The sequence below is a fragment of the Mesoplodon densirostris genome, chromosome 8, assembly GCF_025265405.1.
Source record: "Mesoplodon densirostris isolate mMesDen1 chromosome 8, mMesDen1 primary haplotype, whole genome shotgun sequence".
Classification (NCBI taxonomy): Eukaryota; Metazoa; Chordata; class Mammalia; order Artiodactyla; family Ziphiidae; genus Mesoplodon; species Mesoplodon densirostris.
In genome coordinates, this window is record NC_082668.1 from 89,536,447 (window position 1) to 89,554,730 (window position 18,284).

At 41.2% G+C, this 18,284-nt stretch overlaps 1 protein-coding gene across 1 annotated transcript in view; it reads left to right on the forward strand.

The window, feature by feature from the left end:
- The window catches only part of GORASP2 (golgi reassembly stacking protein 2), a 30,035-nt gene extending 13,679 nt beyond the window's left edge, over nt 1-16,356 (forward strand). The window contains exons 3-10 of the mRNA XM_060106494.1: nt 1,432-1,635; nt 2,549-2,635; nt 3,412-3,542; nt 6,505-6,637; nt 8,334-8,457; nt 12,547-12,633; nt 13,636-13,746; nt 15,312-16,356. Coding sequence (XP_059962477.1) covers nt 1,432-1,635; nt 2,549-2,635; nt 3,412-3,542; nt 6,505-6,637; nt 8,334-8,457; nt 12,547-12,633; nt 13,636-13,746; nt 15,312-15,652 — 1,218 coding nt within the window. The 3' untranslated portion in view covers nt 15,653-16,356. The remainder of the gene's footprint in view (nt 1-1,431; nt 1,636-2,548; nt 2,636-3,411; nt 3,543-6,504; nt 6,638-8,333; nt 8,458-12,546; nt 12,634-13,635; nt 13,747-15,311) is intronic.
- The last annotated feature ends 1,928 nt before the right edge of the window (nt 16,357-18,284 follow it).

Here is an 18,284-nt window from a genome sequence, read left to right on the forward strand (position 1 = left end):
AAGTAACTTGTCAGTTTTCTTGTTGCTCAATTCCCTGATATATCAATAGAAATAATGTTACAAAACTATACAGAGATGTGTTCCAGAAGTGCACAATTAAAACCACTTTTTATGGGCTTCCCTGGTGGCGCAGTGGTTGAGAGTCCGCCTGCCGATGCAGGGGACACGGGTTCGTGCCCCGGTCCGGGAAGATCCCACATGCCGTGGAGTGGCTGGGCCCGTGAGCCATGGCCACTGAGCCTGCGCGTCCAGAGCCTGTGCTCCGCAACGGGAGAGGCCACAACAGTGAGAGGCCCACATACCGCAAAAAACAAACAAACAAAATAACCCCCCACTTTTTATAAGTTGCTTTCAGTTTACATGTAGTAAAGTCCAATAGGAAGGAAACTATAATTTCAGTAAAGGAAATTCTTATGACAATGGCTGCTTTGTTGGTTTATTTTTTCACAACAGTCTTAAGTTTTTGTTCATTACTACCAACATCACCTACGTAATGGCCTTTATTCATTTGTGTAATGAAATATTTAACATACTGTTTCTGTTTTCTTTTCCTGCCAGTTTGTAATAAAGTGTATTTGTAGGAGTAGAGTCCAAAATTAAACTTCAACTCTAGCAAATGTTTTAGATTTTTAAAATCAAAGTCATACCAACTCTGTTAGTAATATGTCTTCTTGTGGAGTATTTTGATTTTTTACCATTGAAGCCCCGGATCATTTCAAATAATGTTGGCTTGCAAATTCTGTAATTCCATAGTCAGCTATGGAGTTGTTGCTAATGTTACTTGAACACAAGTTCACGTGCCTGATGCACAGTGGGGCCAGACAGTACCGAAATGTCAGAGTCTGGAGCAGAGAAAGGTTTATTGCAGGGCCAAGCAAGGAGAATGGGTGGCTCATGTTCAGAAAAACCCGAACTCCCCGAAGGGTTTCCACAAAGCATTTTTAAAGGCAAGGGGAGGGGAGGGGTGTCCCAGGGTATGTGATCAGCTCATGCACAATTCTCTGGTTAATGGTGATCAATCCTTAGGCTCCAGTAGGTCTGGAGGCTACCTGCTCATGATCTTCAGGTAGTTAATTTCTTCCTTTTGGTGGTGGTTTTTAGTATTTGAAAAACTCAGGAAATATGCATGAGATACTATTATCTGGGTACTTCAGAGAGGTACTACAGCAGAGGATAGGGGGAAAGGCCTGTCCCAGGAAGGCCCCATAGGGTCCTGCTCTGTTACACTAACATAAGTTCTTAATTTCTTGACATTCTTTTACTTTGAGGAGTATTTGAATGTTAATGAAACCTCCACCTATTGAATGTTTTATTTATGTTAATAATATTATCCCAATAGGGCCATGGGATGCTTAAGGTAAGATAACTAACATTAGATTTTTACTGTTAAGTAAATGTTTTTTATTAAGAAAAATTTCTATGTGTTTACAGAATAAAGACAATGATACTCTTAAGGATCTACTGAAAGCAAATGTTGAAAAGCCTGTAAAAATGCTTATCTACAGTAGTAAAACACTGGAGCTGCGAGAGACCTCAGTCACACCAAGTAACATGTGGGGTGGCCAGGGCTTGTTGGGAGTGAGCATTCGTTTCTGCAGCTTTGATGGGGCAAATGAAAACGTTTGGCATGTGTTGGTAGGTATCAACTGTGAACTGTTACTTGCAGTTTAAGAAACAGTGTAGAAAGGTGTTTTAATAGTGGTTGTCTCCAATTTGGTGAGATTGTAGGGGTACTATTAGGCTATATTTAGTTTCTGAAAATCAGAATTGATTGCTTTTAAAATATGGATTAGTAAAAAAGAAAAACAACTTGAGGAAGAGAAGCAAATATGATACCTAAGAACTATTTTTCTTTTCTTTTTTTTTTTTTTTTTTGCAGTACGCGGGCCTCTCACTGCTGTGGCCTCTCCCGTTGCGGAGCACAGGCTCCGGACGCACAGGCTCAGCGGCCATGGCTCACGGGCCCAGCCGCTCCGCGGCATGTGGGATCTTCCCGGACCGAGGCACGAACCCGTGTCCCCTGCATCGGCAGGCAGACTCTCAACCACTGCACCACCAGGGAAGCCCAAGAACTATTTTTCTAATGATTTATCCATTAGAAGAAGGTATTTTAAAGCAAATAGCTACAGGAACTTCCCTGGTCGTCCAGTGGTTAAGACTCTGCATTCCCAATGCAGGGGGCCCGGGTTCGATCCCTGGTCAGGGAGCTACATCCTACGTGCTGCAACTAAAGATCCGCATGCCGCAACGAAAATCCCAAGTGCTGCAACTAAGACCTGGCGCAGCCAAATAAATAGATAAATATTAAAAAATAAAATAAAGCAAATAGCTACAGAAATGTTTTAAATATTTGTTAAATATTGTGGGTTGTTTAATGCTTGGGAGATTAAATATATATATATATATCCTATAGTTTCTGATCTGACATCTCTAACAAGAAAAATATAGGGGGGGTTAAATTACTATAATTAAGGACTGAACTATACAATTTGGAAGATTATTTTATATGCAATAATTTGATGGGGGGGTTGTTTTTGTGTCATCCTAGGAAGTGGAATCAAATTCTCCTGCAGCACTGGCAGGTCTTAGACCTCACAGTGATTATATCATTGGAGCAGATATGGTCATGAATGAGGTAATTCATTTGTTTATTAATACTAACAATTATTTAACATTTTCTCATTTATGGTTAAGTTCCATATTTGCACACTTTACATTTAAAGTTGGAATTTAGGTCTCTGCTGATCAAGATAGCTTACGCTCCAGGGTGTTAAACAGAAATCTGGGAGGTGTCTTACTAGGTACAGCTGTTAGGAAAAACATACACTCTGTGGCAATTGCACAGATTTTGTGTATGGTATATATTAGAAATCTCTTGTACCTCAAGATAAAATCGAATCCTCGTCTTGATTATTGATTTCCTTTTCTCTTCTCCTTTCTAAGGTAACAAAATTGGCTTCGCTGTATTTGTTAGATCCTTTTCCTTGTCTCTTAGCTAGTGGAAGTATATATTGCTAAATCACAAATGAGAGAAAAAATAAGGTGCCCAGAGAACCAGGTCTTAATAATGGATAGTAAGCAGAGTATGTAGAATTTGGGTATAGAAGACTTTTACTAAAATTGCTGACTAGGTCTTACAGAACTGGACATGAGGCCTTGCATTGTGTGGATAGGTAATATATTGAATTAAACCTCATTTGGAGTATTGGTTTTAAGAAATGATTTTTATGTCTAGCAACAGGGCCCAGAATCTGGTTTTTGTGTATGTGGTTTTTTTCGTTCTTGTTGTTTTAGGTGTGTTTTTTGTTTGTTTGTTTTAGATTTTTGTTGTTTTAGATATTAGTCAGGTTCGAGACCTACTATTCTAAAGTTCAGTAACAAAAACATTTTTCTCCTGTAATGCTTTTGCAGTCTGAAGATCTGTTCAGCCTTATTGAAACACATGAAGCAAAACCATTGAAACTTTATGTGTATAATACAGACACTGATAACTGTCGAGAAGTGATTATTACACCAAATTCTGCATGGGGTGGAGAAGGCAGGTAAGGTCATTTTTTAGACTAAGTTATGACTACTTAAATTTACTAGTCAGATATGTTATAAACATTGTTTTTATTTTGAAACAAGTTACTGGTTTATTGTAAGACTTCTCTTGAGAAAAGGAAAGAGCTGACCTAGAATATTGAATCCAATAATTCATATTTTTAAAGCACATATTTAGTGAGCATGGTACACATACCCAGTCATTTTTTTTCTGATCTAAGAACTAACAAACTTTTTTGTTTTGTTATTTTAGTAAAATAGTTTTCAGTTTTATTTTATTTTCCCAAAATTCCCTCCTCAGCAGTGGGACAATACAGTATAACTTTCTCTAGCTGCTGGGGAAATTTCTTAGCACTTTGTGGAAACTGTTACCTTTTAGAAATGGACAGGCTGATTTTAACCAAAAGTTAGACAAAATTGCAACAACAATAAAAAGCAATTTAGAAAGAGGATCAAGCCAAGCAGAAAAGCAAACTTTATAAAATCAGTTTTCTGGGACTGTTCATCAAGTCAGTTCCCTAATTTCAAAAGGCCAGACCAAAGCAAAGCATGACTTAACATGGTATCTTTAGGTCTTCTGTCTACTGTTTAAATTGAAATTTTTCATTATTTTGAAAGTTCTAAGAACTTTTTTTAATTTGAGGAATTGTTGAGTGTAAACCAGAATTACATGAAAGCCTGGAGTTTAGAAACTTCTACCAGTGTTTTATAAAAGTTCCAGCACTTGCTGGGAAAAGGATGACTTAGTTGATGCAGACGGAGAAAGCCTGTTTGCTCACAGTACCTTTACCCACACTACCTGAGGTTCTACAGCTAAATGTATATAGCCACCAGAATGCTAACTTGTTGCAATTTGAGAAAATGAGATAGAAAATGTGGCCTTTCTGGGGGCCATACTTGACCAAGTTATCATTGTCCTTTGTCCAGGTTTGTAAACACACAGAAAGATGATATTCTTAAGGTATTCAAAGTTGATTCCATTTCAGAGGACTGCCTCATACAAACTAAATTTGCAAAGAAGCTTCTGTCTTCATTAGAGTGGCAAATTTTCAGTTTACAATAGAAAAATACCCCCTCTCCAGTTAGAATAATACTTAGATCCTATTACTACCACAAGATTGCTTGGTGAGCATGAAATCAAAGTCTTAAGGAAGAGATTCTAGATGGTAAAGTTCAGCAGCAAAGAACATTACTAGTTCATTCATTTTTAATTATGCTGACTAAATACTGCTACATTCTTGTTCTTGGAGCTCTTCTTTTCTAGACTTTAGCAGTTATTCCTTTTCTATGAAAGACATTTTTCCTATTGACATGGTTTAGTACCACTGATAAGCCATTGCTTTAGACAGGCCCATACAGACCACTTTCTTGAGTCCGCCCCCATTTGGCATATGTGTGCTTCTGGTTTTCATTCCTTCCTCAGAAGCTGACCACATTGCTTTCATTACAGCACATTTTTCTTAGCTTCATTCTTGGGCTGTCTTTAAATTTATGGAGGTCTCCCTCTTCCCTCAAGTGCCTTCCCTACCACCACTTAGTTCTTTTGATTAATAAGCACCTTGTTTTTCAATGTAACTACCTCTGAAAGGCTTGTATTGATCAGTATAAATTATTTAATCTTTCTTTCTTCCTCTAAATCTGTCTGAGATCCAGTTCAGTAAAATTTGCAGCTTGATGGTATATAGGGAGGAAAAGTGGGAGAAGAGGGAACAAGTAATTTTTTAATATGAAGCACTGTTATGAAATCAGATTTGGATCAGGAAGAGCCGAAGTTGGCCACTGCCTGCTCTCCCCGCTTTTGGTGGTGGTAGTACCCATGGAAATAACAGATGCCCTGGCGGGAGAGAGGCACAGTGATTCCTGTGCACGTCCTACTCAGAACGTGCACGTAGTTGGGAAAGTAAAGGCAATCGTGATGGAAACATAAGTTGGAACCTGATTGTGAAAAGCCTTAAATACCACGGTCAGGAATTTGGATATACTTCAGGCAGTATTCTATAATATTGTAACAGTGAGGGTTCTTTGGTTCCAGACAGTAGAAGCCAGCTGCAGCAGACATGAATTTGTAGCTGTGGAGTCACTCATATAATCAAAGACTCAGAATGGGAAAGGACAGGACTCAGACACCTTTAGGGATTTAGAAAGGAAGAACTAATTGGCAATTTCATCACTTTCTACTGAAGGGATAAAGCCATTTTGGTTTTTTCTGTCACTTCCAAGATGTACAGCCCTGGGCAAGAGAGGTAAATTGGCCTGGCTCTGGTCATGAGCCACTCCTTGTTTTGGGCAGGACAGGCCCCCTGATTGACAGTCCCACCCGTGCTGCACAGAACGGCAGAGGAGTAGTTCTCCAAAGGGAAGAAGGAAAAGGGAATGTTGGGAAGACAACAGACTCTGGAAAGAAGACAACAGACTATGGGAAGATCACTCTGGAAAGTGATTGTATCTTATTAGAAGTATATCTCTGGTGTCATTGGGAGGATGAATTAGAAGGAATCTGGATTAATTTGGATTGATATGTGTCAGGTTCTGAAATAGACCTATAGGTTGTGTAAATGACATCAGCATGCAAAAGTGCTTGGAGCTCTTCAGTGGAAAGGCTATATGTCATTCATTGAGCAAATAATTATTTAGTGTCTGCCATGTGCCAGGAACTGTTAAGGCAGTAAACATAACAAGGTCTCTGCCTTCAAGGACCTTACCATTTTATTGGGGGAGACAAAATAAACAAATAAATATGCAGTATGTTGGATGGTGATAAATACTTGAAGAAAAATAAAGGAGGGTATGGTTAGTGTCTGTGGTGGAGAGAAGGGTGCTATTTAATAAAGGGTTGTCAGAGGAGACTTCTGATAAGATGACAGTATTTAAAAGAATGGAGATTTGTTTTTCTGTTTCAAAACCTCAAAAATGCAAGCTGTGATTGATAACAATAACTTTAAGAAAAAAATATCTTCATAGCCTAGGATGTGGCATTGGATATGGTTATTTGCATCGAATACCTACACGCCCATTTGAAGAAGGAAAGAAAATTTCTCTTCCAGGACAGATGACTGGTACACCTATTACTCCTCTTAAAGATGGATTTATGGAGGTAAGATAACTTTACTGCCTGATTATACCATAACTTCCCACCCAGATGAATAGATGTGTGGGGTGGTAGCACTTATTTGAGACTGGGCAGATGATGAGTTAAATATTGACATGTTGGATTTGATGTTCCTATAGGATATCCAAATGGATATTTTCTGGTTCTGGATTTCAGGAAAGAGGGCAAGGCTAGAGATACAGATTTGGGAATCAGCAGAGAGAGGGTAATTTAATCCAATGAACATTGATAAAAATCATCAAGGGACTGGGCCTGGGTGGGTCAGAGGACCGAGGTGAGAATCTTGAACATACCTAGTGTTTAAATGGATGGGCAGAGAAAGGGCATTCAGCAAAGGAAGCTCAGGAGAAGGCCAAAGGGAGAGAACAGAGCTTCAGGAAAGGGGGCATAGGCAGCTGTGTGAGGTACCGCAGAGAAGTCAGGTGAGAGAAGGAGTGAAAAAACATGTCCTGGGCTAGAGCAACTTAAGGCTTGATGGAATGCAGATACCATCGTACAGGAGATAGAGGGTGAGTGGTGAGTGATAAGGTGATGATAGCTGCTGCTTCCTAGTTCAAGAAACTTGACTGGGAAAGCAAAGAGAGCTAGGGGTGTGGGAAGTATTACAGGATCAAAGTGAGGCTTTTTAAGGAATAAGAGGTATTTGTGCAGGCTTATAGGCTTTTAAAATGTTTCCTGTGCAGGCCTTACAGGACAGTTAACTCTTATGTATGACTAAATAAAAACCAAACATTCAAAAAGAAAATGCTACAGTTGTAAAGAAAGGGCTGCTGCCACTGTCATTTTATGGTGCATGGTTGGGCCATCCCCAATTCTAGAGGAAGTGAAGGGGAGCTGTGGGGAAGTGTAACCTCTCCTCACCCCCATCCACCATTGGCTCATGACCAGAACCAGTGCTGTTGTATGTTCAGACTCCTGCTACCATATCTGCTGCCCCAATCAGTGCTTTCTGCCTCAGATGAGGCGCTATGGGTAGTCTGAGAAGACCAGAGGGTGAAATGGCAGCTAGGGAGGACCAGAATACAAGTTTTGTTGGAATGTGCCAGAGGGCACTGGAGCTGGCATAAGTTGGAGGATTCAGAGGTGAAATCACACATCCACCCATCTGTAGAGTCCATATAGATTCATTCCCACCCCCACCCCATGCTCCCAGAAGGTAGAGATCTGGCTGCCACATTCATTCATTGATGAGAAGAGGTAAGGAGGACTCATGAGGTTAGACATCTTAAGAAATTTGTAAGGAATCTATCATGGTATTAAGACTTCAGCTGACTTCTTCCATGAGCAGTGAAAATTAAAAACACAAAACTGGCTGAGAATTCAAAGAAGAAGAAAGCAGTGGTGCTTTAAGGGTTGAGTATAATCTTTTTTGGCTGGCTAGGAAGGAGGAGAGAGAATCTCTTCCTGGTGTCGAAGTGGCTAGAACAGTGTGTATGGTGGGCTAGATGCCGTGTGTTAAAAGACTGGAAGTGACAGGAGTGGGAGATGTTTACAGTGCGTGGTCCTTGGCACGTATGAAAATTAGGAAGGAGTGTCTGAAAGCCAAAGTGCCAGGTGAAAACTTTTGACAGTTAGTACATGATCGAAAAAGGTATCTGTAGGACCGGTGAGAGCCAATATTTATATTTTCTTTTAAGTAAATTTGAGTAATTTTCCTTTTTTCTTTCTTTTTTTTTGGAAGGTCCAGCTGTCCTCAGTTAATCCCCCGTCTTTGTCATCACCAGGAACTACAGAAATTGAACAGAGTCTGTCTGGACTTTCTATTGGCTCAACTCCACCAGCTGTCAGTAATGTTCTCAGTACAGGTGTGCAGAAAAATAGATTCTGTTTTCAGTCTACTTTGTTTTACACGATACTGTTTTCTGTCCCAAGCTGTAGAATTTTAAAAGTTGATGCCAGTGTACTTTGAAAACTGTAAACGTGCTCTGCATTGACAGGCCCTGTCTGAAAGCTGGTACTAAATCATCACAGGCATTTGAACCTCTTCTCAGACAATTTTAGACCTTGGGCTTATCTTGTTGTAGAGTCAGGATTCTACCTTTAATTTCTGTTTAATAGCTCTGTTTACTCAACAAATGTTTGCATATCCCCTAAGTAGTAGACACTGGGGATACAAAAGTGAGCAGTTTACTGTTCCTTTCCTAGGGACTCAGTCTTGCTCAGGGGACGTAATGCCTTTCTCCTCTTTTTCTGTACTCCTTGTTCTACCTAATATACCCCTTGTTTGTTTGTTTGTTTTGGTTTTTTTCAACAGCTTTCTGGAGATGTAATTCACATAGCATTCAATTTACCCATTTAAAGTATACAATTTAGTGGGTTTTGCAACCATCACCTCAATCAATTTGGAACATTTCATTACCCACCAAAAACACCCTGTACCCGGTCACTCCCTGTTTTCCCCCAATCCCACAGGCCTGGGCAATTACTCATCTACTTTCTCTTTCTAATCTAGACATTTCATATAATATGTGTGGTCTTCTGTGACCTTCCTCTCTGGCTTCTTTCTCTTAGAATAGTGTTATCCAGGTTCATTCATGTCATAGCATATATTAATAATTCATCTTTTTTATGGCTAAATAATGTTCCATTGCATGGATATACCACATTTTGTTTATCCATTCATCGGTTGAGGGACATTTGGATTGTTTCTACTTTTTGGCTATTATGAATAATGCTGCTATGAAGATTTGTGTACAAGTTTTTGCATGGACGTATGTTTTCATTTTTCTTGGTTATATACCCAGAAATTAGAATTGCTTGGTCACATGATACAGTTCTTAACTTGGTATGTTGATAGAGTTTATTTTTCCCTTTCCTTTATTTATTTATTTATTTATAACATCTTTATTGGAGTATAATTGCTTTACAATGGTGTGTTAGTTTCTGTTTTATAACAAAGTGAATCAGCTATACATATACATATATCCCCATATCTCCCCCGTCTTGCGTCTCCCTCCCACCCGCCCTATCCCACCCCTCTAGGTGGTCACAAAGCACCGAGCTGATCTCCCTGCGCTATGCGGCTGCTTCCCACTAGCTATCTGTTTTACATTTGGTAGTGTATATATGTTCATGCCACTCTCTCACTTTATTCCAGCTTATCCTTCCCCCTCCCCATGTCCTCAAGTCCATTCTCTACATCTGCATCTTTATTCCTGTCCTGCCCCCATGTTCTTCAGAACCATTTTTTTTTTTTTAGGATTCCATCTATATGTGTTAGCATACAGTATTTGTTTTTCTGTTTCTGACTTATTTCACTCTGTATGACAGACTCTAGGTCCATCCACCTCACTACAAATAACTCAATTTCGTTTCTTTTTATGGCTGAGTAATATTCCATTGTATACATGTGCCACATCTTCTTTATCCATTCATCTGTCGATGGACACTTAGGTTGCTTCCATGTCCTGGCTATTGTAAATAGAGCTGCAATGAACATTGTGGTACATGACTCTTTCTGAATTAACCTTTCCTTTTTTTAAATCTCCTGTTTTCTGGTTTTCTTTCTTTATACCAAGAGTATATTATATACTCAACTAATGTTGAGTAAGTGGATGAAATACTGTGACATGGTTTAGTTTTATTTTATTAATAGCCTTTTATTCTTGAGCTCTTTTTTAAAATTTTGATCATTTTGTTCTCGAATGGATTTAAAACAGCCCATCAGGATGCAGTTAAGGTCAACAGTATGATCCCTGGAGTTTGTCCCCTAGGTTCAAATCTCAGATCTTTTCAGAGTCTTTGTTTTATTTCCCAAAGATACGTATGAAATTTAAATTTTTTATTTTTTACAATTAAAAACTTGAAACATATTCAAAAGTAGATGACTATTAATAAAGGTTCATTTGCAAAACAAGTAGAACAACCAGCCCCCACCACCCAGCATTGCCAGTTATCAGTACGATAAGGTACCTCCCTACCCCCTGCTCTTTGCTGGGTTTTTTTCCCAGCTTTATTGAGGTATAATTTGCATACCATAAAATTAACTCACTGCAAGTATAGAATTCAATGATTTTTAGTAAGTTTATGGAGTTGTGCAATCATCACCACAGTCCAGTTTTAGAATATTTCCTAGATGACATTAAATATTAATGTCATCAGTATCAAGTCATGGATACGTTTGGAAGAGATTTTAAAGTTTATTTCATCCAAGCAGTGTTTGAGTTCTTTTTATGATATTAAGATTTTTTTCTTATATCCCATCAGATATAAGAAATGTTTTTTACTTTATTCCTGAATAGACTTCCCAAGACAGCAATCCAATCTGTGTCTGATAACTCTCACCTGGCTTTACAGTGAGTGTTCCAGTGCAAAGTGTTCTGGCTCTAGGAGACAGCTGACATCTCTCTTCAAGTTCCAGTTTCTTTTGAGAGGCATTTTAAATCTTCCCTAATTACATTACAGTTATACTTATATTGTCATATAAGCACATGCACTGAGATCCCTGGTCTTATTACACTGTAGAGAAATAGTTTCTTGAATATTAAAAGACAGAGACGTAAATAAAGCAGAAATTGCTCAAAGGAGACTGAAAGAAATCAGCATTTTCACTTTGAGTAAATAAATTTAAAAACACTCAAATGTTCTAGCATTATAACATGTGAGAAACCACTTTTCGTTAGGCATTTATTTTTCTGTCTTTGCTCTAATTATATTGCTGCAAAGTAGCCCAAACAGTAACTGTAGAAACATTAAAGTATGTGGTTTAAAAAAAAAACCTCTGTGGATTTGAAAATTTTGGATTAAGAAATTTTCAGAAAATGAATATATCATTTTGAAATGACATTAATTGATGTGACCCTCTCACACTTCTTGTCTCCCTTTCTTTTTCTGCCCCTTTTCAGAATGTAAATTTCCAGAAGGTAGTGATTCCTATTTTCTTCATGCTGTAAATTTCCTCAGTGCCTAGAACAATGTCTGACATATAGTAGGTGACCCCCCACCCAAACTTTAAAGACTGAACACACCAACCAACCGTCCAATCCCTTTGGGAATCTGATAAAAACAAAGAACCCTCTCCTATTTTTGCATGGCTCCAATTTCTGCAAAAAAGTAAACACATGACTAAATAAATTTTAAAAGCTATCTGAAAATGGTTGCTTCATACTTTCAGGCACAATTCATTCTTGCTACCATATTTAAGCAGATCTCTGTAAGACAAAATCTAGAATCCATGTGCAGTATTACTATTGTTTGGACATCAGCGAAACCTCCCACATGAGTAGGTGGTAAACATTAATAGATAATCTTTATTAGGTGGTATCGTAAGAGTTACTTGAATGTAAAGAACATGACCTCTTCAAGCTAACAGCCGTAAAAGTGGGAATGTACTAGACTTCAAAGGAGTCTCACAGAACCTAAGGTCAAAAGGAAATGAAGATTCAGGAAGCCAGGTCATTCTCCCCATCTCTGGAGGTCCACATGCTCTTCTGTCTCTTTCAGGCCATCTACATCATTCTCTTTTACAGACCAGAATTCACTGTTTCATGGGGCACATAGCCCCCCAGCAGCCGCAGGTGTACGTGGCCTTTTAGGTCAGGAGCCCAATAGAGACTGATTAGGATCCTTGTGTCCCATTTCCAAATTTCCAAAACAGTTTTCTAATCCAGCCCCGCTTAGGTCAGGAGTAAAACTCTTACCCGGTTTTACTTAGCTGCAGAGGGCTTGCAGAGCCCCCCGCCCTCTTGGCTCACGGTCTGCTAACAGCCATAGCGAAGGGCCAAGGGCAGAGCAGGTGGATGAGCTGCGGCAGTGATGCAGCTAGAGACCAACTGACTAAAGTCACACTGAGTGAAGACCTGACCACGGCGGGAGGAAGGGATGGAAGACTGTCCGAGATAGTCTGCTCGTTCCTTATCAACTGAAATTGTTAAAAGGTTGTGCTTTTGTTTTAGGTGTACCAACAGTACCGTTACTGCCACCACAAGTAAACCAGTCCCTCACTTCTGTGCCGCCAGTGAACCCAGCTACTACATTACCAGGTAAGTAGCAGGAGACCTATATGTAATAACAATAGCTTTACTGATATTGTGCATCTTAGAGAAAAATGAAAAAAATGTCTCCCTATGCGGTGACTATTTATGTCTTTTACTCTCATTCTGTCTCTGCTGTAACTTTGTGATAAGTGAGACCAAGTGGCAATTAACTGCTGTCACCAGCTAGTCAGCTGCCGAGCCTTGGGCTCCTTAACCCCAGCCAACCATCCTCCCTGCCCCCAATGCAGCCGGAGGCAGGAATAAGGAGTATATAGACTGTCCGTCCTTCAGCACAGGGCTTTCTGGTTGTTGTTTAGTGAATAAGACATTGTGTCCTGGAGGAAAGCACTCCTTACTCGAGTCTTCAGTGGCTCTAACGTTAGGTTAGATTTTCGTTTATTTCACTTACTGTTCCCAGTGAAGACCAAGTCCCTTCATCCAGCAGATAACGATCAGATATACTTGCATTGTGAGAGCCTTTAACTGTATGGCTAAAGATGTCATTGCACAGGCATATTAAGCCATTAACCAAATGTGTGCACACACAGAATGATAAAGCAAGTGTGGTAAAATGTTAACATTTGAGAAATTTGAGTGAAAGATATACATGGGGATTCTTCATATAAATTAGCATCTGTAAGTCTGAAATTAAAAAGGAAAAAGAAAAAAAAAAAGCCTGAGAAACTGTGAATCTCAACCATCAAAGAAAATCAGTTCCATATTTGCTGAGATAAATCAGCCCCTTCTCCAAGACACAGGCCAGCATCATTCTTGCTTTCGGGTTCAGAAGTGTGTGTTTGTTTTAACCCTTGCCCACTTAGCCATCTAATCACTTAGGTATAGAAGGATGCTTCACTTGGGAGAGATTTTGTTATTGTTGCTGTTGTTATGATACAAAACTGCCACACGGTAAGTGGACTTCTGGTATTCTCACTTTGAAGTGGGTAGTATTTTTTTCAATATGCAAGGATTGGATGATTTATCTTTTGTTCTCTGCCTTCTTTTCAGGTCTGATGCCTTTACCAGCAGGACTACCAAACCTCCCTGCCCTCCCCAATCTCAACCTCCCTGCCCCGCACGTCGTGCCAGGTGTCAGCTTACCAGAACTCATGAACCCGGGTATGTTGCCCATCTTGCCTTCCTAGGACTCTGTCTAATAAAAAGCTTTATCCAGGAAAGGCAGTCCTCTATTTCAGTCTTTTCCTAGCAAGGACAGATCAGTTTAACAAATTTCAGCTGCTTCAAATAAAAATCAATCTTTTTAATTTAAAAAGCTTGAAAAAGAAGAGGAGGAGGAATGTCTTCGTGATGCTCCTCTGCCTGGCTGCCTCTCCTCCCCCTTTCTCCTCTCCTGCACCTGACAGCTCGAGCACCACAAAGGCCAGCTGTAGAAATAAAGAGCAGTGGCGTGGCCTTGCTGGGCTGAGTTGGATGGGAGGTGTGCGCAGTTCACTCAGTGGGGGCAGATGAACTCCCTGTGATTCTCCTCATGTTTTGGGCAGCTGCCACCCGGGGAGTAGTGATACCTGTTCTGCGTGGCTGAGGCTAGCTGGGCTTGCTACTTGATAAATATTCTTCGTTATTAACACATTTTTTATAACAAGAACTGTGAGAGATTTTAGCTACAAATAGTTAAGTTCACAGATATTCAGAGTGTTTACACTCATATTCTATGCACTGATGAAAATGAAGCAGCAGAATGTCCCCACAAGTCTGCTCTTCTGGTTAATGATTGCCCAGATTATCTTTAGCTTTGAGATGGCCACAAGTCGGGTCTGACTTTTAATTGCTAATCTCAGGAATTTGGCCCATCAGTGATGTCAACGAGTGATCTTATTACACCGTGGCATTGTCACATTTCTAACGGCCCCAACGTTACCCATCCTCATTAACCCATTTGCTTTTCAGCGCAATGGGTTAAAAAACAAATGAAGTCAGTAAGTTCACACGAATGTTTACTGTCTCAGCGCTCCCTTTGTCTTTTCTTCTGTGCCCTGTATTCTTGGCTTCTGGCTCTGCCCTTTCCCCAGACTGACAGACTCTAAGAGTATTAAGGGTTTCACCAGGCCCCAGGTTACCCCAAACCTGTTTTACAACCTGCTTTTCCTTTGTTTCTTAAAGAAGTAATACTCTTCCCCTTCATCTGCATTTTAAAATCATTACAATAAACCCGCCAAGTGTACTATAAATAGTTGTACTATAAATAGTTATAAAGGCTGAGTATTTCTGGTGAGGCTAATGCCAGGGGCTACACAGCAGGCTCTTCCCTTGCGAAACCTTCACAGGAGGCCTGGCCCCTGTGTCTCCTCTTCCTCTTGTCTGTCCAGAGGGCAGCTTAAATCCACCTGCAGCTTGCCCCCGAGAGTGGAGTCCTCCTGCTGGGCACTCCATGTAGCTACATCGCAGGCTGGGTGGGCTCCTGTCCATCCTGGCTGGGAGAATCATTTCCTCCCTGAGCTCTGGGCTGAGTCACATGAGGGAACCTTTCCTCCTGGCCAGCTGGTCCTGCAGTGAATATTTAACTCTGTCCTGGCCTCCAACTGAGGATAATCAGAAGTTGTGATTTGTATTGTCTCTCCTCAGCTTCAGTTTCCTTAACGAGATGCAAATTAATAGTCGTGTGATGCTGACTGCTGCTCTTCTAGTGCTGGGAGGATGTGTGATCTATGCCGTTTTTGTCCTAGGTTTGCCACCTCTTCCTTCCCTGCCTCCCCAAAACTTACCTGGCCTTGCACCTCTCCCCATGCCATCCGAGTTCCTCCCGTCATTCCCTTTGGTTCCAGAGGTCTCTTCCGCGGCAGGCTCCACAGAGCTGCTGTCCTCTCTCCCACCCACCGGCAGCCCACCCTCCGACCCTGTCCCGACCGCTGCAAGGGCAGATGCCGCGTCCACACTCACCATGGGTGTGACGCCCCCCACTCCCAAGGCTCCGGCCACTGTTGAGGACAGAGTCGGCGAATCCATCCCAGCCAGCAAGAAGCCTGTCTCTGCGGTTACGGATGCAAATGCCTCTGAGTCACCTTAGCTTTGGACCAGCCTTCGGAATTGGTGTGGAGCGCTTATTTCACCACAGGATTGTGTCTGGAAATGCAAACTATAGTTAATTTCATACTAGTTTGTACCGTATCTGTAAGCATCCTGTAAATAATTCTAAGGGGAAAACTAAGCAAGAGGACGTGGGTTTGTATCCTGCCAAGTGGGGGTGGGGCTCATGGTCCGGGGAGGGGAATGTCAGGAAGTGCTTGTATTTTAAAACAACCAAAAAGAATTGTAAGGGTGGCTTGCTGCCGGGTTTCCACCGCCATTCTTGAGGGCGTATGTCCTTGGGAAAGGTGGCAACAGGGTGTCCCTAGGCTCCCTGTCCTTCTGTAAGAAAATGAAATACTTCACGCCTAATACCCACATGCGGCACTTCTTGTATTTTGTAAATCATTCGCGAGAATGCAGACCACCTCAGTAAACCATGAAAGGAAAAGATATTTTACTTTTTGGTCTCCGTGAGTCACATCTCTATTAAGGTTTACACGAAAATTCCAATGAAAGATGTTGTTAAAGTTACACTATGTGCACTATTAATTGAACATCTTTTTATTCAGCCTATACACAGATCTTTGTTTTGAGCTCTCAAAAGTACTCAGACAACATTTTGTAACTGCTGCCGTTGTTATACGTCCACCAAAAAATGGCATTTAAAAAGAAATAAAGATGTTCCACAATTTTAAACCAGAAGGTGGCACTTTGTAGCTACTTATAATATTATAGCTATACTGGGAAGCATAGATACAGCAATAAATTACAGTAGTTTTGCTTTTCTTCTTGTGGTACATTTAAATTACAACTCCTGATTGCCATGGTGCATTCGTTCCTCTCCAGTGCATCACACTGCGTTCATGTAATTCTTCATGTCTGACGTTTGCTGTCTCCTGGATTTTCTAAGAGATGGTAAGTTATGTGGAATTGATTTATTGAATGAAATTAAATGCATATTGTATCTCTGTTTTTTAAATAAGATGAAAGATTGATCGGTTATTGACCTGGCACTAGCATGAATGTTGCCAGGGGAGCAGCACGTGGAACTGGTCTGTGATCACTAGCTGGGAACTAGAGTTATCAGCGCCCACCCGGTGCCAGCCAGTTTTTAGGATAGGTCCATTTCTGGAGCCAGGTTTATACTTAAAGCTAAACGATAAAAGAAGGCTCCACCTCTAATCATAGCTCCTTCTGTTTGCATTATAAATATTTCTAGAATATTTCTTGCAGTTAACAATCCTGTTTTTTTTGAGATGGAGCTTATAACAGGGAAAATATTCACAAGCATACTTAACTTTTGTTATGTTACAACTTTTTACTTTCCAGGATAGGAAAAGTTGGAGCAAGTTGTTATTACTTTCTAAAAGATGTTCATATATTTTTTTAATGTTACGGAGATACTTCATGGAAAGCAAGTAAGTAATTTTTAAGCTTTAAAGACAGTTTCTTTAACAGTAGTTTTTCCAGTGCAGTGATTTTTTTTTTTTTTTTTTTTTTGCGGTACACGGGCCTCTCACTGTTGTGGCCTCTCCCGTTGCGGAGCACAGGCTCCGGACACGCAGGCTCAGTGGCCATGGCTCACGGGCCCAGCCGCTCCGGGGCATGTGGGATCTTCCCGGACTGAGGCACGAACCCGTGTCCCCTGCATCGGCAGGCGGACTCTCAACCACTGCGCCACCAGGGAAGCCCCCAGTGCAGTGATTCTTAACTCTTGTGAGGTCACAGTCCGCATCTGAGGATGACGGCAGCCCTGATGCCATCTCCCCAGTAAAATGTCTATAAGCATATGAAAAATACTCAGCTCTGGGGAGAGAGAGGGATTCTTAGTACTCACTTGGAAGATAGATGGGCACAGACTTGGCCTAGATTGGCTCATTGGATCTTCCTGAGGTGGAAAACACTTTAGATATTCTCTGCTTCCTTCAGAAAAACCAGTTTCGGTGTTTATAGACAGTAGCATATCCTGTACCAGGGGCCAGAAACACGGATGTAAAAGATAGTGTCCCTACCAGTAGACCACTCACTGTGGCCTTGTAGAGGGGACAGCTCGGGTGGTCAGTGCTCAGGGCACTCGAGGAGAGCGCTCTACCCATGGAGATGTGCCCCGCTGTGAGGATGGCAGTCAGAATTAGCTTAGAACCCCTGGGTCACTCAGTGTGCCTGCGTTCACGTGGGAGGCACGAGGCAGTGACAGGGAGGGCGCCGGTTTGAACGGGCCCGGTTATCAGAACAGTTCTCAAAATAACGGTGGTTTAAACAAGCAAGTTTATTTTCTCTCCCATGTTCAGAGTTGGAGGTGGTCTGGCTGAGGCAGAACCAGCCCTTGGCAACGTCAGAGACCACAGCTCCTATCCTGTAGTTCTGCCTGGTGTGGTTTCCATTTCCAAGGTCGTCACATGGGCCCAGATGGCAGCCAGAGCCCCCGCCATGCCCTCCTTGTTCCACAGAAGAGAAGGGCCAGCCCCCCTCTTTGGGGGACATTTCAGAGAAGTTTCACGCAGCACCTTGGCTTACATTCTTCTGGCCAGTGTGAAGTTATATGGCCACTTCTAGCTGAACGGGAGGCTGAGGAATGAAGCCTATGCTGTCATGTACTGGGGAGGAAGAAGAGTGACTAGTGAGGCCCC